This window comes from Grus americana, chromosome 2 (genome assembly GCF_028858705.1).
Source record: "Grus americana isolate bGruAme1 chromosome 2, bGruAme1.mat, whole genome shotgun sequence".
Taxonomy (NCBI): Eukaryota; Metazoa; Chordata; class Aves; order Gruiformes; family Gruidae; genus Grus; species Grus americana.
The window spans coordinates 141,725,461-141,749,313 of NC_072853.1; the positions used below are offsets into that span (position 1 = coordinate 141,725,461).

Sequence of the window (23,853 nt, forward strand, 5' to 3'; positions counted from 1 at the left end):
ACACCAAGAGTTTGTGATGCTCCAGCGTGGGGGAAGAGGAGATTCCTGACTCTCCCCTACAAGGACATTCCCAGTCTGCACTCTGCAGTATTAACTGCGTGCTCAAGTTATTCTTCACTACCTAAGGAAAGCATTGAGCATCATTCTTTTAGCAAATGATATTGCCCTTCCACTTTGATTTTGCTTCTGAGACAACATTTTTTTGCTTGCATAGGAAAACAAATGAACAAATTGCCCGATCCCTCATTCTTCCTTGCTTTCCCATTTCTAACCTTGTGGTAAAAAGATGTACGATGAGCTATAGAGGAAAAAATCTGTGGGAGTCCCAGCTAAAATACTGTCGGCATGTCACTGGGTTAAGTAGAAATATAAAAACCCAAAGAAGGGCAAAAATAAAACAAGCAGAAGAAAAGAAATATTCCACAGGAGGAGGAAGTAGAAGCCAGTAGGACTGGTTTTTTTTAGAAAGGATTTGATCGATCACATAGCAGTTCACATGAATTAATGAGTAAACAAGTCCACTTGGCTGATAGTAATTTTTCCCTTAATGCATATTAAGTAAAATTGAACTCAGTATTTGGAGCACAACATATTGTAGAACTAGGAAATTTACTACCACCTACACTGTATTAATGAGCCAACAACCTAATATGACTTTAAATTGGGCAAGAATTTCATAACAGTAAGATCATTAGTGACAACAGCTAAGATAAACATTTACAGAATACATCATCCCTCACACTTGAGGCCTGAAATCAAATGTTTTGCTGATTGGATTTAGGAAAGAACATCATTGCTGGTAGATTTTTGCATCACTGTCTGCCATGGCTGACAGACAACTTTAGGTGAAGCCTCTGGGATCTGGCAACTTTCAGCAAAAGGAAGTGGGAAAGCCTGTTGTTCTGATTATGACCATTTCAATGACCTTATGTAAGATTACAAAAAGTCATAGAAAGAGGTAAAGAAAATTAAGAAATTCCTTGGTAATCATGTCACTTAAATCTCTATAATATACCAGGAAGGACAGAAAAACATTACGGTTCCTAGCTTCCAGAATTTACCAAATGTGCACAACAGGTATCTAAAGTTCTACCTGCTGAAGTTCTGCCAACTCTTTAGCTGTCCAGAGATGTTTCACATATCTATATCTATTGATGTTGTCAGAACTCCTGAGGTGGAATTTCTTAGAAGTTCTTCAGAAATGGCTTCATAAACCTATTTATTGATTTAGCTCCTCAGAAGTGGCTTGCATGAGTTCCTCAACTGCCACAGCTGAAATGAGTTTCTACTTGCTTGTATCTCGCTCTGTGAGCCCAAAAATTGAAAGGCAAAAGGTATATTAGTCAGCACCATATAGTATTTATTAAGAACACATTTTTATAGAAAGTCTTTGGAAAGGAAAATAGAGGTCTATTGGGAAAATACGCTCAAAGAACTGCGCCTGTCATATCTGGGCAACCTAGCTGTAACGATAAGGTATGTGTTCATCTCCAGCTGCTGGGCTGGACTGTTTTAAGGTTGTGTATTGCGGAATTAAAATTGGGCCTGTCTCACAGAAGACCTAGAGAAATGACTGAATCAGGACTGAATAAGGGAATGTTTCTCTTGCAAAATGGTAATATAAATGATATGGGGCTGACTAATAATACAGTTGGTTTCCACTAACAGAATAACATGATGATCTACAGATCTGAATTCCAGACTCTGAGCTAAGATAATTTTTTTTTCTTATTTTCCATCTGAGTCAGTTAGAACAAAACCTGTGTTCAGGAGACCAACTCTCATGCTTTTTGGTTCCCCGTTTAATCTCATGTGGGTATCCCCATCCGATCTGAGATGCAGAAGATATTCCACATGTCAAAAACCCCATAATGGTGGTTCAAACATGATTCCAACTCATAACAGACTGATAATGCAAATTATCTGTGGACAGTTTGACCAAGAAAATAAATATTTCTCATGGACAGAAGAACTGGTTTCGTTTAACTGAAAGATGATGAATCCAGGATGCATGTAAAAACACAGTGCCATATGTGTCTCTCAATTCACAGGTTTTAAGGTTCCAGTTCTAAAAATGGGGACATCCAACTTCAAGGGAGAACTAGACAGAAGCTCAACCAGGCCAAATCTCTGGCCACTACTTTTTACTGTGTGTGTTTTTCTAATAGAAATTATAGCTTGTCTCAATACTTTCAATTTAGTGAGTCATACCTCCCCTGTTTAACTGTACCTACTTTTAAAACTAGATAGAATTTTTAATTAACAGAGCACATTGTTATGGCTGTAGTCAATCTCCCCTTTGTGTACTCAGAAGGGCTACCCTGAATCTGGTTATTATCTTGCAAAATCAATCTAGTTTAAGGATTATTCTCCTGAAAATGCAATGGGCAATCTCTTCTCTTGAATGTTTTGGGGTTTTTTTAAAGAAAACATTAAACTGCATGTATATCCTAGAAGAATTTGAACATGGGATCTGAGCTAAGATCTTAAGCAGTCTGAAAGAAGACATCAGTCTGCCGAATATGATATCCAGAAAAATGCAAGTTCTCATTTCAAAGGTAATACACGCACATACATATATATGTATATAATTCTGTATGGTATATTTGCTGTGCAGGCCTAGACTCTTTGTGAAGTTGTTTTTCAGTATAGCAAATTAGAAAAACATGCCCAGAATTAAAGGTTACTTAATCGGGTTGAAGCAGTAACTTCAATTCCAGCAACTCCCTCCCACTATGTTACATCTGATAATGTACCCAAGTCCAAACATAAACTTAGTTCAAAAAGATGTTTGGTCCTTCAATGTAAAATGACACTTAGCTTACACAATTAGCCAGGTAATACATATCCTTCCAAGAGAAGCAATTTTTACCGCAGAATAATCTGCATTTTACTAATCTCTGATTGTTCAGTTTTACTTGCTGAAACTTTTCCATATGGCTGTACCACTGTCCTGTATTTAATTACCACAGAAGGATATTAATGAAGAGGTTGGAAGTTTGGCCCAAGCCCTGGTCCACAGTTTGGACAGTTTGATGGAGATAGAGCCAATGAGCAGAACATTTCTGTCAATATGACGCTGTGCCATTTCACACACAAAAGCTGTGGCAAAAGAGGAGTAAACAGACCTATAGAATAAAAAACAATTATTTTTGAAGTGTCCATAAACTTCTAAAATAGTATGGTTATAAAGTAGCATTGAGTCAAGTGAAACACTGATTTGCTAACCTAAAGGACAAACAGGAATTGCTGGAGCAGTCCTTGTAATCAAGACTGTTTTTATCAAGCTGTAAGCAAGACCCATGCCCAGAAATGCAAAGTGTACGTCCCAATTTTAAAGGCAAAACCTGATATTGAGCAGAACTGAGGCAAGGGTAGGCAGCTTGGAGTGCAGAGGATGCGAGGAAGCTAATGTGGGTGGGAAGGCATATGTTGCTGCCTGGGTGAGGAAGTGGTACACCACAGTAACTTCATAAGTGCAAGGACTTTACAAAGTAAATCTCCGAGGGACTGTTTTAAATAGACAAAGAATGACACGCAGCCCTGACAGGCTTTCAGTATTGTTTGAGAAGGCTGGTTGCCTTCTAAAAACACTGGACTGCCACTTGTATTTTTTCCAAAAATGCCTATTTTTAACCTCAACCTCTTCATATAAACAGTGGGCAGATGCACCACGTAGTAAACTCTGTTTTGTCTAGCGTGAAATTAATGGCTTCCTCAGTCTTACCTGACAATGGAAAACATATTCTGGTGTGGTTTTCTTGAACTTCATGTTCCATACCAAGGCTACCCCATCAGGCTCATGTGGAGCATCTTCATTATTGTTATATGATGCAACCATCAACTCTGGGTACTAGAAAGAAAAAGAAAAAGCAAATGAAATAAGATGGATGCAAAATCAGATGAGACAGAAATAATCTCACACTAAGTGTGCAATATCTGGTTTTAATTATAATACACTCTAGTCCCAACATCGTATTCAGCTTCATTTTGGTTTTCTATTTTACTCATCCTTGACATCCTTAAAGCCCCTGCTCCTTGCTCTCCTTCAGTTATTCTCAGATACCACAAAGGCAATGTTATTTTCTGCAGGTAATTCTCAGAAAAGACAACTAGCAGCATATTTATAAAGCGAATGCAAAGCAAGGAAGAGGAAAAATCCGAAAGCTTGAGTAATTCTGATCTATTTGCTTAACCATTTCTTCAGGGACAAACCGTTGTCTTAATTGATTTTGATAATGAAAACACTATGACCATAGCATTGACTTGCTTTTATTCTGAAATTCACAGTTTTTTCAATGTTCCTGAAAACTATTCTTTCTTATTTCATTATGTAGTCTTCCTATTCACTTATGCGTAGAATCAACTTGAAAGCTCTTCTTGATGATTCAAATAGCAAACAAAACATTTTCTTCACAGAAGCTCAATTTTGCAAGATGCTGAGGTCATCTTGTAAAGCACAGGGTGACCTTGAATTCCACTGACTCAGTAAGATTGATGCAATGAGCACTTTAAAATCAGATCCATATTTTCTTGTACACCCATTATCCACTATGTATAGAAGTAGATATGCAACACACATGCATTTGCTATGTTTATATATATATACATATACACACACACACGTATCATTTATGAAAAGTCAGATTTTCACATTCTGTTGATGACCTTGTATCATTTCAAAACACCATAAGAAGCAACAATTTGCTCACAAAACATCAATTACTTTCTGCCTATACAATAGCACCCAGTTCTCCACCCTCACATGTCTGACCCTAGGCACCTCTGGCAGCCTCTGTCCTTCCCTCTAAATAGTCAAAGTAAGGCAGTGGACCTTATAGAATCATCAATTGCTTTGGGTTGGAATGACCTTAAAGATCATCTAGTTCCAACCCCCCTGCCATGGGCAGGGACACCCTCCACAAGACCAGGTTGCCCAAAGCCCCATCCAACCTGGCCTTGAACACTTCCAGGGATGGGGCATCCACAGCTTCTCTGGGCAACCTGTTCCAGTGCCTCGCCACCCTCACAGTGAAGAATTTCTTTCTAACATCTAATCTAAATCTACCCTCTTTCAGCTTTAACCCATTACCCCTTGTCCTATCACTACTTGCCCTTGTAAACAGTCCCTCTCTGGCATGTCCAGAGAAAAGCACGTGGCTTTTGCAGACCAACAAGCCAGCAGCCCAAGCTCCACAGGACCCACACCCTCCTCGTGTAAACTAAGAATGCTTTCCCTCAAAACTGAGCCTCAATGATCTCTGCAAATCATTGCCACTTTTTGTCATTCCCAGGTAAATTCCTGCCAATCCATTCACCACTTTATAGGGGAACAGTGCAGTTCGTAGATATAACAGAAGTGGGACAAAGAAACTGCCAATATTGGGAGCTGTGAATTTGGTCCACACCACGCATTTTAAAAATAAATAAAAAATCCCCACTACCTTTTATATCATTATTATCAAGGTTTCAACCTCTCAGGTCTCAAAATCTATTTGGAAGAAATAACGCACACAGCTATAACTTTTGCCATCAGCAGCTGTTCTTTCCCACTTTGTGTACACTTCCGTGGATAATACATCATGGAGCTGATGATTTTTCTATTCAAGCTCACTGTTCCAAATGAGCCTGGACTCACGTGTGGGAGAACCAGCGACGACACGTGGCCACCATAGCCATCTCTTTCCCATTTTGGGGCAGCCTTGGCTGAGTGGTACCTACATCCCAGCAGACCCTGGCTGCTGGCACATCTTGTAAGGGCAATTTAGCACCCAAATCACTTGCATGGGAGTTAGAGCATGCAGCAGACAAACGACCTCTTCTCCCTCCTCAAGAACTGAGGAAGACCTGAAGGTGGTTTAATCCCACACCTGAGGCACCACCTCTCTGGACACAGCTGTACCAGCTTGCCCTCCACTGCTCTCATCCATCTCACCCCCTCTTCACTCTCTCTCCTGCAACAGAGTTTACAACCACTTCTGAACAGCGAGCTCAGCTTCTCCTTTGAACCTTTTCATCCCACGTTGGCCCAGGTCCAAGTAAATAGAGTGCGCAGCAGGCTCTTGCCAGGGCACCTTGTTTTGACTGAACAGGTTAGGTACCATTCGCACGAGCAGCTGAGCCCGCAGTCGTGCAGGGGCAGATACCTTGGCAGGCAGAAGCGACAAGCCCTTCCACCGGCGTGACTGCAGCCAGCTAGGGCGTGTGACCAGGTCTGAAGCACCAGTTTGGAGGCACTTTGGGGTTGGTTCACGCTCCTGGAAAGTTTAGCGAGCATGTTCTGGTTGGCGGCATGTCTGGCCATAAACAAACAGACTCTAATCTTGCTGGTCTATACATAGGTTTTGCAATCACAGTTTATGCATCGGACTGGAAATACAGTTTCAGGTTTCCACAGACGCTGGGGTCATACCTAGCTGAGCAACACCATTATGAGGCTTTTTGACTCTTAAAAAAGCAGAGCTAAGTGCAGCACCCTAAATCCACGCTGGCATTGCACACTTGCCACTTCATTCAATCTACTCGCATTTACAGAATTTCGGTCCTCACCAGGTTCCCAGCTGTCCTGTGACTGCAACTGAAAACAATGTGGAAATGATGCTGTGGGAAACAGCTTTCAAGGCTGCCACCTGAGAGTCAAGAAAGACACAGCAGTATCCCTGAGACTGTGGCTTCAGATGAGCTGAGTTACCTCCTCATGGACAGAGCAAGGTGATCCCACTCTCTATGTTTACACTGTTGGGCCTTTCCCTTAGATCCTTGATGAAGCATCTAAGCCATTTCCCCTTTGCTCTGCAAAAGAATCAAGGGGCTAGTGGGTTAGCTTTAATGGTATGAATGATCCCACATGTTTGGGACAGTATTTTACATGTGACTGGGAACAGAATAACTTGTTTAATCAATGCATCAAGGTCCTTTGTTTGATTAAGCTTCTATTTGCCTCCAGGCTGTTTTGCAGCAACAGTTTTATCACAGAAAATTGAGCAATGTGTTCTGCAGTTCCCATGATTATTCAAGTTATCCTTTGGCATACCGGACACTGCCATGTCCTGGAGCATGGGTGAGAAGTGGAGCAGCTAGTGGTTAGGTGAAATACCTCCGTCCGGCTCCAGCTCCTGCCGCATGACACACCTCAAAGCAGGCAAGAGAGGCAGCAAATCCCTCCTCCCAAACTAGCGTAGGGCGGCGTGCAGAAGCCCCCCCGGCATGGAGAAGAAGCCGGGGCGGAGGAGCCCCCGCTGGGGTGCCAGGGAGCTGAGCATGAGGAGTTAACGGAGGGGAAGGCAGGAGGGGCCACCCTGGAACAAAGAGGTGGGAAGCAGAACATGCCTGCGAGCCCCAGGGGCTGAGCAATTACATTTGGCAGTGCTCTTCTGAGGCGGCTTTTTTTCTTGCTGCCCTGGGAATACAGTAAGAGCTGCCTGTTAGGAAAATATCAGATAAGAATTCCATGTAATTTCCAGCCCCTGAACAAGTGAACAACCTAAGATAAGTGTTTCCTCAGGCTTATATTTGATTTCTGTGGAAATCCATATGTGCTTAAAGGCCACCCACGTCACAGCAGTGCATACCTGTTGTTAAGCTGATATTTTGTATGAAAGCAAAGGGATAAATCCTTCATTTCACAGACATGGCGCGAGCTGGATATTACAAGAAGCCTCTCTGCAGCTGGCTGTTGTGCACCACACCTGGTGGGACAGCCAGACCTGCACAGCCTACCAGCGATGCTTGGTGAGACCCTCCAAGTCCTCTCCTCTGTGCAGTCAGCTGCCACCTTAGCTGAGAAGCACCTGGAGAGATGGAAGCAGCCCTGCTGCTATTTCAAGGGGAAGGAGAGAAGGATGGATGCGAGAGTCACTGTGGTCCTTATCCACTGCTTCCCTCCAGCCCACATGCACCATTTACGTGCTTGGCCTTAAACGCATGCTGTCTCCATGTGCAACACCTAACATAGCGCAGAAAGAGCAGCTACTTCTAAGGTTAGGCTAAGCAAAGCTTAGGTCCACAATACAGATGAATTTGAATCTGCTCCAGGACCCTGGAGCAGAATCTCTCTGGTTTCCTCCCCAGGGAAAGCAGCTGCTTTGCTCCAGGCTGGAACCTAGGAATGGGCTAACAGGGATGAAGCAGAGAGGATGAGGGTGGCTGGAGCGAAACTGGGACCGAATGAATTTGACAGAACCTGTGGTGATGTGTGTGTGCTAATCCCAGCTCTCCAACAGAGTAACTAATTAAGCTGGTTTCTGTGCTTTGCTGATGCGGCTGTATTGGTTTTGGGAAGCTTAAGCAGCTCTATCGTCAGTTTTATTTTGCAATATGACAATGCTTTGCGGTGCACGTTCCAGGCACGCTGCTTTAGCATGCCCCCTGGCCAGCTGCAGCCTCCTCTTCCATCGGACTGAGACAGGACTCAGCATTTTTCAAAAGACCTCTTTTTAATCTTTTCAAGTTGTTCAGATTCACATTTTGAGTTTTAGTATATTAGAAAAATAAATTTTATTCCTCACTATTCTTATTTGTTATTTTATATATTATTATGTATAACTATTTATTAAATCAATTGTTACATATTTAGGAAATTATTTTTAATTGGTTCAATTTTAAACCTTTTGTCCTAAAAAAAATTCCATGTGCTGAGGGAGTGGAGAGGGGAGGAAAAGTAAAGACTCCTTCATCTTAGTAGGTTTGTTAACCTATAGATTTAATACAACATCCTGGTTTTGAAGACCAAGTAACATACTTCAAAAAAATGACAGTTTCATTATTGCCCACTGCTCTTCCTTACAGAGAAACACACATTTGCTCATTCAGGGCCCTGCTGTTAGATAAAAAAATAACATCATAGTCTGCAGAACAAAGGGCAAACAGGCTGGACGTGTTCTTTAAGGGAGAAGTTGGAAGGGATATGGAAACTTCTCCCAGCTTCACATCTTACCTGAAGAGACCAATCCATACAGGTGACGACACGATGCTTTGACCAGTGCTCATCATAAAACTGACGGTTAAAGGAAAGGTTGGCTCCTGCTTGAACATCTCTGTATGAATTCAAACAAAGTGACATTTTGAAGTACCAGCATTTAAATGCTGTGAAAAACAACGTGAAAGTTTCTGACTACTACTTCTCAAATCTCTGCCCAGCCTGGGGAAGTCTGCCACCTTGATTTAATTGCTCTCACTATCTTGCTGATAACAAATCTGCACCAAGGAACAAATTTTACATCTGTTTCACAAAACCACATTTCTTAATTTCCCATTGCCTTCCTCACTCTTCTGGGTCACCCTCGGCCACCTCTGCCACCTTTGTGTCTCAGGACCAAACCTGGCCCCAGCATTAAGCTCCCCCTTTTCTGAATCTTCACCTCCACGCTATAACCAAATCTCTGTTATTTTTGATTCCTGAAATATTAAAGGTACAGCACCTCCTCCCAGCAATGGAGATGGTGGATGCCTGGATGCCTTCTGGCACTGTTAGGGTGGCTCGCTGCTGGTCCAACACTGCCAAACCGATGCATTTAGCTGGTCATAGGAGCAATGCTCTAGAGTAACCTCCAGTAAGTAACTTCAGTGCAACACAGCTACTGATATGCCATGAGGCTTCATCGGATACGCAGCTGTTGAAATCTAAACACTTCCTATTCTACTAACAAGTTTTGCTTCTTCTACTCCCCTACCAATTGCTGAATACACAACCTGTCACCTCTTGTCTTATGTGTTTAGATTGCAAACACTTTGGGAGATCATCATTTTCATCCACACAATGCATAGCACAGTGGGATCCATTACAGACCTGAGGCAGTAGTAGAATATAAACAAAAGCAATTTGAATTTGTAAAAATATCATGATACAAGCACACTGGAACATATGCATGCACATCTACACATAAATGTGTACACACACATTTATCTATTTCAATTATTAATGTTTTTCTTCAGAATTTGAAATTTCATCCCCCCCAAAAAAAAACCCCAAATTAAACCACCTGCATAACACATCAAAGAAAAAAACCCAGAGCAAAAAAGCATGAAGCTATTTTACAAAATAATTTAGACTAACATAGTGACCCAGGCCTTCACGGAGAGGTTTTAAACTTTTCTTAACTGTAAAAATGTTAGTTTAGTTCCAAAATTAAAGCTTCCTGGCATTGGTATTATTTTTATAAAGGTTATTTTACAAAAGCAAACAAATCCCAAACTGACCCATCTTTCTCTTCTACATCTCTGCCACTGTAGTCAAAGAAGATGTCCGAATCTTCAGCTAAAGCTCGCTCAATTACACGTATTGTCCGGTCAAAAAATATCAGGAATTCTTCTGAATGGAGAACTTGCTGTTTTTCTTCTTCTGTCAGTTCTCTAGGAGGAGCTTGGGAAATGAAAAGATGTAGTTAAGAGTATGACATTTCACCCCTTTCCCAATGAATCAACATCTTCAGTGGGTTTCTTTTGACATGAAAGCTTGTCGTAGCAATGTCAGGACAAAAATCAAAGCTTTACTCTTAAAATCATGACTAAGAACTTTTTAGTATATCTAAACATACTCCTATATATTCCCAGAATGTAGCATTTACATAGAAGAGATCCTATATCTTATATATTTATTATTCTGACATGGAAAATACTTAAACCCCCCCAAATTAAATAAACTCAGTGTTCCTATTTCAGGAAATGGCTGTGACTGACGTTTAGGCAATACCTAACTCAAAAAACCAGAACACTTATGTAACAGGGGACCTGTCAGAGGAGCCAAAGATAAAATAATCTTCTTAACTTATACTACAGTTCTTTGTGTTAAAAGGGCTCACATAATCTCTCCCTTCACTTCTTCCCATTTCTCCTTGGTGTCACTGATAAATTCTGTCTCTGCTTTAGAGCTTTTGTGAAGCAATGAAGTAAATAACCAAAGATATTCTCTGAGGCAGCAAAATTGAAAGCAACCGACCACACATCAGTTTCTTTAAGGCAGTTTTATTCCTTGCAGAGGAATCCTAAGAGCCAGAGCAACAAATGCTATTGACTCATGGCCAAAGCTGCCCTGGGAGGGGGTAGGAGCCGTTTCGGGCACTGATTAGGATAGCCTGGCCCCCACAAGATGAAGTTGCTTCTTTACACGTACACAGAGATGCTAAACCTTTACTTCCAAACCAGTATTTCCAGTATGGCCCTTCATTTGAAAACCAGTATTTTTGCAGGATGCACCAATGCTATGTCTCCATCAGTTTAATGACCTGTTGGTAAATTCCAACTGAAATGTGAGCATCAGAGAGAAAGGAAATTGGGATGCTGCTATTGCTATGGTGCAAAATTCTGTTCTCAATTATACTAGCAGAGTCATATTGATATTGTGGCAATGTTGTATATCAACTATGCCTTTGCCCACACATGCTTTTAAACCATCATTTTAGTTATGTTTCAGAACTACTTGTATTTCAAAAAATGCCGTTAGTATCTTCACAGTTACACCAAACAAACCTTGCAACTAGCTTAAATTCCCAGCATGAAAAGCTCTGTTGACATCACAGGAATTATGCTAACAGAGAATTTTGTTCCAAATTTATAATTAGGTACAGGAACAACAACATATCATAAACAGATTTATTGCAAAAGTACAGAGACTCGTACTTAGAGTTTAACTGTCGATCAAAGGTCTCCTGCATTGGCTTTACACTACAGATTTGAGGTGTTTACTTGTGAAAATGAGCATGCAGTCTCCCTGGGCCATATGGGGTTAAAACACCAGCAGCCAAAAAAGATAATTCAGCACGGTGCCTCAGAGAACACCCAGGAGACATCAAAGTTTAACTCCCAGCCCTGTCATACATATCTTCATGTTTAATTAAATGACGAGTGACAGAGTTTAAAGTTGCAGTTTGAAATTATTTTCCAGTTGCTGTGCCATGCCACCCAGCTTCTTTCAGCTATCAGGGAGATGTAGCCCTTGCTTACTGCCTGATTTTCCCGTGGTTCACACTAGATTTGTGAGCGCTGGTGCCCAAGTACACCGCCACCACCAGCCCCAGGGGCAAGGAGAGACTGAAAGGTGCAACAGCAAGCAGGAGTAGTGACACGGTCAGCATTACTCGGCTCCCCCGATTTTCAGAGTACTTGCTTTCAGAGCTCTCCCTGTGGCTGCGAGAGGCTGTTACCACCACGCTTAGGTTTGCTTCAACTGGTCAAAGCGTTAGCTCTGGAAGACAAAATCTCTGCACTACACCTGGGCTAAATATAGAGAGTAGGAAAAATGCAAAAGGTGGAGAAGTAATTTGGCCCTCAGGAGACAAAGCAGCTAGGAAGTTAGAAACTTTAGCCTTTGATGATCTCCTATGGCCCTGGCCCTATGTCTCCTACCACCAGGTTAGTGGTCCCTGTGGAGCTCCGCACATCCAGAGAATATTTACGTCCCCCTGCATGGTCCCCCTAAGTAGCAGAGCGACAATTACCAAAGCAGGAGCACAATTTGCCTCTAAGTGCTTTAGACAGAAGCAATGCATGTGAAAAAAAAAAAAAAAAAGAGTGACTAGCAAAAAGTACAGGTTGACCTATTGCAGCATCCACTGCTGAATAGTAATTGGCACTAAGGGAACTCATCTGGCAAGGAAGCCTGTAATGAGGCAATATCCCACTGTCACCACTAAAGCATCGCTTTCCGAGAATCAAAGACAACAAGCATGACAATGCAGCAAAACGGCATAAAAGGGGAGAAAATAACTGCAAAGGCAACTGGAAAACTCATTTTAAACCGCTCCAAATGGTAAAAATTATTTGCTAAATCAAATCCTCTCTACAGCTTGGAAATATAAATTTATTACTCCGCCATTTGCTGACTATAACTGGCAAAGAAAATACAACCAAAAATCAATAGAAAGGGAAAAGGCAAAAAATAAACAGCTTGGGAGCTGTGGAGTGTTCACAGGCAATGGAGACACACATGACTGCAGTTCTACCTCAGCAAAATCTCCCTTGCAGTTCGCACTGATCCGTGGGAGGCCAGCAGTCTATTAAACCCTCTTCGGCATCAGAAACACCTTGGCTAAAGTTTGTAGGGCATAAATCAGCTTACCTCATTCATCTGACTGACACACCAGATGCCCCCTGGCGATATTAAGCTTCATATTTTAACCTTATTTTCTTCTTTCATTCGGCTGCCTCTGAAGTTTTATTTGAGGCAATCTCTTCTTACAAGAATGTTAACATCGTTACTTTTTCCAGTGTAAAACATTGCTGTAACTACTGCAAATACATGAAGTATAAGCAAAAAACCCAAAACAGACAGGCTTGTTCTTTCAAATATGAAGGTTTTCTAACCATTTATCTTTCAGAGCCACTTCCATTTTCCCCTTGTTCCTTCTCCCTGCCTGTCCATTACCTTGAATAAAATAAAAAGAATCTATGTAATTTTCGGCAATTTTTCTTCCTATCTGGGAGCTTACAGTTACTTTGATCTCAGCTTTCAAGAGACATGGGCTTTCTTCAAGGAAAACTCTTGAGAAATATAAGTAGCTGATCAAAGTATTTTTTGTTTTATTTTGTCACAGAGACCTATGTGATGTGACAACATCTTCAGAAATTCCCTGTAAGAATACAGCATTTGCCTTCAAGTATCTGCTCTCCCTGGTGTAAAAAACCCAAACAAACCAGATCTAACCTTCCGTACCTAACAAAGCCTAGCACCAGTGCTTAGCTTACCAGTGCTAAAAGTTACGTGCTTATTGCCTGGCGTGCAATGAAAGCTCCTGCAAAGGAAGACTCGTACTTTGCTCTTGTTTCTATACCATAGCTTCGTAATGAACTATTGTGCCTGTGCTCTGCTTCCCACCCCGAGGAGCTGAACCCATCCGCGGCTCCACACAGCTCACGGCAGGAGGACCCACGATGCGGCCACCCAGTTCTGCCTAACAGGGCCACCGGGCATCCCGTCTGTCCACTGAAACATCGATGGGATCCCCTACCCACAAGCAGAGTGCGGTCTGGGCAGCTCTGGGGTTATGGGGTCAGTAACATGTACCAAGGAAGCCCTGTACTCATGTTAATGTGTAATACTGTACAAAATAAAATGGCATTTACATTTGAAATTAAAACACTGTGCAGTTATATATGCACAGAGGACACCACAGGGGAAGAAAATGCCAGGTACATCCACAATGAAAGACATGGAACGCTTGTGCATGAGCAAAAAAGGTCTAGAATATTTAACGAATATTGAACGTGACATGAAAACCCCAGATTTATTCAACACTTATTTCTGAAAAATAAGAGCATTTTTTTATTTCACATGTGATTTAACATGATCCTCAGAAATACCAAAATTCTGATTAGGTCTTTTGTCCACAAATTTCCTTGGACAAAACAGCAAAAAAAAAAACCAATATGAAAACATTTCCTTGGGTCTTTAGGAGCTATGATAAAAAATGCTGCAGACTTGTTCTTATCCGGTAGAACCAGGTTTGTAGTAAATATAATATAAATAGTTGTGATAACAGTGCAGGATCAAATTCAAAAATATTTAAATACCAGGATTCGAGTCTTCTCCCAAGGGAGCCAAAAAGATATTAAAAAAAAAACAAACCAAAAAAAACCCAACAGAAAAGAGACCCACATTTAAATAAGTACAATAGAATATAAAAAAATATTCTCCTAAGCAATTGTAAAAACCTGACAAAAGAAATGAAGTCCATTAAAGACAAAAAAAAAAAAAAAAGAACAGAGAGAGTAAGTGAACGAAAGAAAGGGCGAGCTAATAAAAACACTAAAGCAGGAAGCAGCCTTGTTATGAGCCCAGAGATATAACGAGAGACAGAAGGAGATTAGTAAAACCCCTTTAAGAGCTGTATTATTTCTTTCAGCGTGTATTTAAACCCATGTAAACTTTAGATGTGCTGACGACCGAGGATGGTCGAAATGTACAGCGTGAGAACTGCAAGGTGCTAAGGGGCTCTCAGCAGCTTTTCGTCCTTGATCCTCTTGTTTTTCTTGTGCTTCTCGCTTTCATGTCAGGCTTGATGTGTGCCGTATCCTGGTTTGATATGGGCTGTATCCTGGTTGTGTTGGGTTTAAAACGCAAGCCCCTGCATGGCACAATTGCTGAATATGTAAAGAGAGATTTCCAGGTGCATGTAGGGGTTTTTCACTTCTGGAGTAGCAGGGTCCAGAGCCTTAAATTTGAAACTGTGCCAGGCAGGGCTGTTCCCATTGATGGTGCTTCTCCAGGGGTGTGCTGAGCACCATCCCTGAGCATGCCTGAGCTGGGCTATCAGGATGGGTCAGCCCCCCTGAGCTCTCTGCGGTGTCAGCAGCAGTGAAACTGTGGTGTTACAGGCTATTACAAACCTCAGAGATCACAGGGGCAAAGCCGGCAACCTTGTCTTGCTTCTCCCATACTGATGCCTGAGCTGGTGACAGCTAAACCATCTCCCCCGCCACAGCCTGCCACGTGGACACCCGAGCCCCACACACAGGGCCAGGGTGAGAGGGGGGCACAGCAGTACTTTGAAGGTGCAGATCCCAGCCTCCTCCATCACAGCCTTTCATGCGAGTTTCTGTGGATATATCAATGGCTTCAGATAAACGCAGGTTGAGGCCCACTTTCAAGACCCAGCCCGTCCCGCTGTTCATGTGGTTTTTACTGACACAAAGAGGCGCCTTAGGTGGAGCTCCAGAGCTCTCTGCCGGTGGAAAGCCCCAACCCACTTGATGCCACAGTTTAGGACCAGTCTCTTGTTTACGTGGTCAGGAGAGGCTGGGAACAGGCAGAGCCCAGCCCAGTTCACCAGCAGGTATCCCACACTCGGCTCTTCCAAGGATGGTGGGGACACCACGTACCTGCGATATGGGTGACAACAGGCAGCACCGTGGAAGAAACACAGGAGGGTCCCACAGCTTCATATGCTTCAAACAGTCAACAAGCCAGATCTTCACCTCTCACTCCAGAAACACTTCGGGGGGCTCGAGCCACATCTCTGCCCTTAGCACCTCCGTGACATTGCAGTCGTGCAAGAGGTGTTGTACCAGGCAGGCTGCCCTACTGCAGGTGCACTGTGCCTTACGGCAATGCTGAGGCAGGTCCAGAACTAGGGTCAGACCCTGCAAACAGCCGTGCCTGCTGAATAATCCCACCAAACCCCGCAGAGCAACTCTGGGGTATGCGGGGGGAAGATGAGGAAATTAAGCATGCAATAAATGTCTGTAGAATTAAATTGGACTACCTATAAACCACAGAGAAAAAAAAAATCACATTTCCTCTTAAAATACCATTATAAAAATAGAGCACTCCTGTCCTGTCGGCTTGGGGAGAGGGAGACTGAACAGACTGGAACCAAGCTTTATTTTTAATCCTGACCTATTTTTGTGTTATATTAGTGAAAAAATCGTCTGCCTTTCTCTCCTCACACTTCTCTCTCCCATGGTTTTTTTTTCTTACACTCCTATAACTCAAAAAAGGCCATGCTGATTTTTTTAAATCTGTTAAAAAATGTGCTCCCTGAGCTGAAACCAAATTTCAGCCCAGAGCAAATTTTTACGGCTGGGTTATAAATCCCTGAAAAACAGGATTCATAATGGAAGTGCTGACACAGCCTTAACTACTATATAGCAGCGTGAATGGCGCCACTATAATATCTATTAGAGATTCTTTAAAAAGTTTGCAAAATATTGTCTTGCCTTGCAGAGAAAAAGAAGCCAGAGTACTTAATGCCAACATAAACATGCTTTTAACCCATTATGTGCTAATTTGCAGAAAAGCTATTAATTCTGAGTAGGCACACAGTGCAGCACCGACAGGAAATGTTCTTCTAAACTCCTGTTTGACTTGTAACATGGTTTTAATCACTTCCATGAAACACAAACGATGGCTTCAAACTCTGAATGTTGCTCAGAACATGAGAAGGGTGATTACAACAGAGAGGAAAACAGGATTTTGTTGGCAAAAGGGCTAAAGCCAACAGGGAGAGAACGACACCAAACGCTAAAAATGTGACTCCATTCCCTGTCAATTCGGGCACGACTGCTTCATTTGATTCACAGCATTTAACGCCAGTCATAAGCATGCCACTATTTTATCCGTCACAACACGTCCTGCAGGTCAAGTTCACTTTCTATCAGGCGATGAGCATGTTTTCTTCTTTCTTGAACCCAGTCAAGTGTTAGCACCTCACAAAGCCGGTTCTGCTGAAACAAGCTGTGCCTTGCTTGCACAGCCTGCAGTTTGTGTGTCTGAGACACGCAACTAAACTAGCCCAGTTCATCTACCGTTCCTGGGGGGTCTGCTAGGCAGAGAAGGGGAGCACTGCCCCGAGACTAAAACATAACAAAGAAAAGATGTTGGCGGTGTTGCTTGGTCAGCAAAGTATGTAAAAGGCTAACTTGAAAGCCCATGAAAAAATGGAATAAATCAGTTCAGGAATGTATTTAGATTTTTTTTTCTTCTCATCATGCAGGCGTTTGTGCTTTCTCCCCAGGTATAAGCGCTAGCGTTAGTTTTATGTGGAAATAAATGGGGGTGGGATCAGCTGTAAGCTGAATACTAGAGGGACATGCGGCAATGCAGGACAGTGCTTAAGTGCAGTGATACGGGGTTTTATGGCTTCCTGTTGTCATCAGTAAAAGAGATACTGTGCTAGGTCCAGTGACTGCTAGAGCCCACCTGTGAGTTGAGCCTACAGTTTTGGAGGGAGAGTAATTTTTAGGAAAAAGTAAGTTTTCCAATGTTGCCATGTTTCTTGCTTATGTCTTCAGTTCTGCCTTTGCAGACTCTTGTGTGACTCCTACTCCTGCTGTCACCTCTGCTCCTGCTGTTCCCCTCCGCCCACGGCAGTGGTGCCTGGGGGCCCTGGGAGAAGCAGAAGGATGAGGGGTGGGAGGCGTGAGTTCCCCCCTTCATGTTTCTACAAGGACCTAATGAGCAACGGACGCTGCAGGATTTATGGCATGGGTGATTTCTCTGATGCTCGTAAGAGGGAAGAAAGATCAATGTATAATCAAAACAGCATGGCTGGTACTGCAACTCACTTTGGTGTGTGAGGATACCAAATGTGGGCACTATACACCAGACTCACGTTTTTTTGGACACTGATATAAATCATGTCAGGCTCCCCTGAATAAGAAAGGAGCATCCACTGCTGTATTCACAGTTAACAATTTCATGGCCTTCTCTGTAAAACAACTCCATATTTTTCCCATAGTGAGATTTTCTTGTGGAAAACAAAGACAAGGTCACAGAATCATCCCAATAATGATCACCACAGCACAAAGTGGCTTAGGCCCTGCCTGAGGAAGTTACCTTGCAAGAGGGTGAACAGCGTTGTGAACAGTCCTGGCAATGCAGAGCTAAGAAATGCTGGAGAAGAAACTCATTTCCTCTCACCCCGGAGCTGCTGATATTTCAGCTCTTTTTCCCCCACTCCATACAGGGGTGAGCATTGACTGTTCAAGGCGACACATCAGAATAACCAATACTCCAGTAAATTCCCAGATGAGGAAGACCAAATTTCACATCCCTCTTCTAATTACGAAAGCTAGAACAGGTCCAAGAGAAGGAAACAAGAGACGCTCAGCATATCTACTATGTCCAATGCTGACATGCACCACTTCAACACATGTCTCTTGTCTGCACCAGAAAGAAGTAGTAATCTGAATTTTTGTCTCTTGTAACCCTGCAGAGTGTCTCAATCCAGAGAAATGGATAGAAGGGCTGGACCTGCCTGGTTTCAGCTTTAACCTTAAGTTCCCTGGGGGCAGCTCCTACAAAAAATTTTGATGGTCAACATTTTCCAGTGAAATGGCTTTCTTCTGGAGGATTCCTGACCACCACTAGGTTTAAGCGTGCCCCTCTCAAGGAGGCAGACAGTTATAGGCTCTAAGTACCTCCAAAGACCAACCAACTTTATGGAGCCGCTGGAATGCCTGGCATTCACATTTTAAATCTTTCATGTAAGCAGGCTGTTTGAGCCAGTGGACAAGTAAGCACCAGTCCTGGAATCCAAGAATCTCTACTTTGTTCCTAAATTATGAGGACATGCTGTTCTGCTAAACAGCCTAAGTCTTGTGTCTTTCACAAGCTTCTCAGACCTACCAGCTGGGTTGTTGGGATACAATTTTCTGCTTTATGCACCTCACATGGTTCTGAATCAATAAAACTGGTGACTGTTTTGATTTTGCAGTGTTCTTAATAATAGAAACTACCTATGAGAATAACTACTTGCAGGATTCAGTCCTTTAAAGTTGTAACAAAATCCTTTTCTTTTTTTAAAGTACCTTCTTTAACTTCCTGCTTCTGGTCTTGATTTTCCGTCTCCAAGTCATCCTGTGCTTTTGGCTCCACCATCTCTTCATCATCTTCATCCTCTAAAAAAAAAGGAAGAAAAAGACTTGTGAGATTCTCCTCTTTAAGGGGGATGGAAATTGTGTATCTTCTTTACAATTATAAACTGGTAGTAAACACAGGTAAAGCAAAGCACACAATAAGTGGAAACGTCTACATTTATACTTATAGTGACACTCTCAGACATTTCCCCCCAGACTGCAAGATAATCCGCTAACACAGGGCACCTGCCACTTGTGCTCCCTGTGGCAACTTCCCATCTCGGATGTCTGCTGAATATCTCCCTGACCTCAGAGATGACTTCTGGGATGGCATAAGAACAGATGCAAACATGTTTCAGCCTGGCAGCTATTCCATGGTTGGGACACCTGCTATCCAGACACCTCATTTCCAATTCAATTCTCACCAGATCAATTTGTCTTTTGACCTACAGGAAGGGGTTAAATAGAAAACTGACCTCAGGTCAGATGCCACTAGCAAGCAAACAAGCATGGTACAGTTCTGAAAAGTCATCACCATCAACTAGGGGAACACGGCAACTGAAAGTGGCATTTGGAGCTTAAGAATCATTCTTGCATTAATACGAATTTAACGAACACTAAAATTTGACACATGTCAGTTACTACTGCCAGATGTTTTAATGACCTTTCCTGACCTATGCAAATGCCTCTCTCCCTTCCCCTCTCTCCCCACATTCACATGTTCTCATTTTATTCAGGAGGGCAAACCATTCATTCCTTTCCTTGATGTCTGTCTGAAGTTACAAGGGTTCTGATTGTCCAGACCAAAGCATAATACAGCAGAGCTGGAAAGATGGTGATGCACCAAAATGGCTCATAGCCTACCTAACCCTCATTACTTCTTCCCAGCTACAGCAATGTGATTCGTTCTCCAGTGCCCAGGGCTGGCACCCAATCCACTCACACTCATGAGAGGGTAGGGACTCTCAGCCTTCTAGATTCAGTGAATTACGAAGACTGAAGATAGACCTGCTCCTAAAAGAGTTACAGTAATTAGCAATTAGGATGAGCAAATCTGTGGCCTATGGAGGAATTATTCTGGAGCTTGACATACCATCAAGGCATAGCAAGCACCACTGGTGCCCAGGGTTGGCCCATCGCGTGAGAGAATGCGTGTTGTCGCAGCCCCAGGGCATTCAGCTGTCAGCAAAACGGCTGCAGTTCCTTTGGGGCTTTCTGAGCAATCTGCCTGTCACCACACGGTTCCTCGTGACATGGCGCTTCTCCAGGCACACTCCCTGCTCTGACACTGCCGCGTTAACATGGCCTGGAAGCGGGCAACATGTCACGCTTCTCCAACTGCTCAGCTACTGGCACCTTTTCCTGTGAAGGCTGGCTGCAATCAGTCCTGGCTTCTTGGGGAGATGTTGGTGCTGACAGGTTGCATTCAGCCAACAGTAACATGCAGCTGTATTTTGTTTTCAATAACGTAATAGGCACCATACTATTCCCACCACGTTGCCTACCCTAAGCCTTCTTCCCCCAGAAGCCCATAGAACACGTGTTGCTAGCTGACATCTTGGCTGGAGAGCATGGCTTAGCCACATACTGTAAGGAAGTGTCTCAGCATGGACAGATACGCTTTTCCCTCTTGGGAAAAAAAATCTTGGCACGAGATCTGCTCCCCCTATTGCTAGTGACTGCGCTAAGGAGAAGAGGAAAGCTGGGCTCCCCAGTCATCAGCAAGGAGGGATAACCATGTGCTCCCCAGGCTGGGAATCCAGCATGGATGGGGAGGCATTTCCTGAATTAAAAGCACTACTAACTAATGTCACCCTTTTATCAGGGATTTTTCAAACCATGAGGGGAAGCAGCCACTCGGAGTGAGGCAAAGGTAGGATATTCACGATGCCTCCCTTTGATGCCTCACTTGGCAATTACATTTCCCTAGGTACTCTATACAGAAGGGCTATGGCGAAGAGCTTTTAGAGAGCAAGCCAGGGCATTTCAGTTTGGCAGGGTGAACACATCGCTCTGTCCACTGGCTGAAAGGTAGATAACATCCAACGCAGTCAGCAGAGAGTCAGCGAGAAAAGCTCACCTGCTGTATGCACATAGGAGGGGTAAGAAAAAGGTCCTTCTGCCATCAGTCTGTGGCAGTAGCGGAGATGGGGATGTGTGAAAGAGAGAGGCACTCCCAGTTTCAAAGAACAGATGAGAAGTGTGAGAAGAGAGAGGAGTGACGGGTGCAGCAGGGAGTGAATACTCTGCTAACCTCAGGTACACATGCACACACAGATAGGATCACAACAGTGTACAGATCTGTGCACACAGACACGCTTATGGTAGATACCTAACGAAGCCAACTCCCACAAGAGTTTTGTGAGTCTTGCATTACAAGTTTTCATTCCCTAGAGCACCAGCTCTTGGAGCCAGCTGTTTACATATGCATTTCAGCTTCCATTTTTAACCTGTTTCCAACCTGTCTGCTTGTGCAGGGAAGTTTCAAAAAGGGAATGGTTTGAGAAAACTTGCAGGAAGCAAACCAAAAATAAACTAATATTTAATTGATAATCTTGGCATTTTTAAGGCAGCATGCTATGCTTTTTAATGCCGGAGCTGCTAATGGATAGAGGTGATGTAGCAAAAGTAAAACTTGAGATTTAGTAGCGGGTTTTCAGGCTGAAGTGAAGTAAATTTATCCCTGTCCCCTAGAAGTCCTTGATCCCCCAGATTTTGGGTGCCATAATGTTTTCCGGCCTATTGTCTGTTCCTGCTTTTAAAGCAGAGAAGGAATGACTGGCTGAAGCAGAGCTGGAGCTGGGGGCCGTATTGATACTTCAGCACCTACGAAGGTAGATCTTCTTTACTTCCCTTCTTCTTCTGGGAACAAGCAAAACTAAGCTTCTGTAGCTTTCCCTAGATTTAATTGCAGCAGGAAAAATAATAAAGGCTATTACAACACACGCCATGCCTTTTTTTCCAAGGGACACACATCAATAAATTAGTTTTATTGGGAAGGCAGTGCAAGAGTTTTTAGCAGGTTAGACACAGTTCAGATGTCCTTATTTATTTACAGAGAAATGTACACACACGCACGGAGAAACTCAGCTAAAAGAACGATATGGTTGTAAGCCAAATGCTAAAATGTTAGCAAATGCCAGAATTTGGATTGCCTGGGCACGATTAGCTCCTTCCCCCTCCCCATGTGTAGGCATGATGACATCATTCTGGAATTTCCTCCCTCTTGAGTGCTTGGCCTCATTTTCTGGGTGCTCAACAAGAGACACCTGGGGCCTGAAATGCAGAAGTGCTGAGAGCTGAAGTCAACTGGGCCTGTGCTTTGAGTGGAGAAAGTGCTAGGGAAATGCTACGCATGTGAAAGCTCCCACATCTCTCTTTTAGCTTTCACTGAAAGTTGTCATTCTGACATTTTTGTCCTTTTTCTCCCTGTGCTTCAGCGTTTCTGCATGATGGCAATAATGTTGTGAAGATAATAGTATTCTCACCCTCACAAATGTGTTGCAGAGAGACGTTCATTGGGATATTAAGATGCTGTCATGGGAGCAGAAGAGAAACAAAAGCTTGGAAGGGCATTAATCTTTTCCGTGTTCAGTGTAATGCTTGGACCGTGTGCATTAACATGAGATCTGAGGCCAGAGCACTGAATAGAAGAAGATAAAAAATAGAAGGGTTAAAAAAATTACTCCTCATTGACTGGCTGAACCAAGAATCTGTTAGGGAAAAAAACCCTACACATTATCATGTAATTAAAATGGTATCATCATACATATTCAAAAGGGCTAATTAAGGATGCCCAGGAAACCTGCATTCTAGAATATCCAATGTTGCTTGGCTTTGTGACCTGAATGTTTATTTGCCATTTTTTTTTATATTGCACACTATTTAATGCCAATGTATGCATACTTACACATGTTCATAGTACATAAATTTGCTATTGTGCCTAAGTATGGTTATGCATATGTACACATACACGTATATTACAGAATAATGGCAAATGCTTCAGCATTAATTTTCCTGTGTTTTACTTTGTGTTGGGTTTGCGTGGCAAGGTTTTGGTAGCGGGGGCGGGGGGCTACAGGGGTGGCTTCTGTGAGAAGCTGCTAGAAGCTCCCCCTGTGTCTGATAGAGCCAATGCCAGCCGGCTCTAAGACGGACCCGCCGCTGGCCAAGGCCGAGCCCATCAGCACCTCTGTGATAACGTATTTAAGAAGGGATAAAAACAAGTTAGAGGGAGCTTTTGCAGCCAGAGAGAGGAGTGAGAAGATGTAAGAAACTCTGCAGACACCAAGGTCAGTGCAGAAGGAGGGGGAGGAGGAGCTCCAGGCGCCGGAGCAGAGATCCCCCTGCAGCCCGTGGTGAAGAAGACCATGGTGAAGCAGGCTGTCCCCCTGCAGCCCATGGAGGAAGGATGAGGGGGTGTAGAGATTCCACCTGCAGCCCATGGAGGACCCCACTCTGGAGCAGGTGGAGGCACCTGAAGGAGGCTGTGGCCCATGGGAAGCCCACGCTGGAGCAAGCTCCTGGCAGGACCTGTGGACCCGTGGAGAGAGGAGCCCACGC

General features: G+C 43.2%; 1 protein-coding gene across 3 annotated transcripts in view; it reads right to left on the reverse strand.

The window, feature by feature from the left end:
* DYNC1I1 (dynein cytoplasmic 1 intermediate chain 1) overlaps positions 1-23,853 on the reverse strand; it is a 194,014-nt gene that overhangs the window by 69,152 nt on the left and 101,009 nt on the right. For all 3 annotated transcript variants that reach the window (XM_054815545.1, XM_054815546.1, XM_054815544.1), the window contains exons 7-10: positions 19,243-19,332; positions 10,198-10,360; positions 8,936-9,035; positions 3,728-3,853 (exon numbers count right to left, since the gene is read on the reverse strand). In XM_054815545.1, coding sequence (XP_054671520.1) covers positions 3,728-3,853; positions 8,936-9,035; positions 10,198-10,360; positions 19,243-19,332 — 479 coding nt within the window. The remainder of the gene's footprint in view (positions 1-3,727; positions 3,854-8,935; positions 9,036-10,197; positions 10,361-19,242; positions 19,333-23,853) is intronic.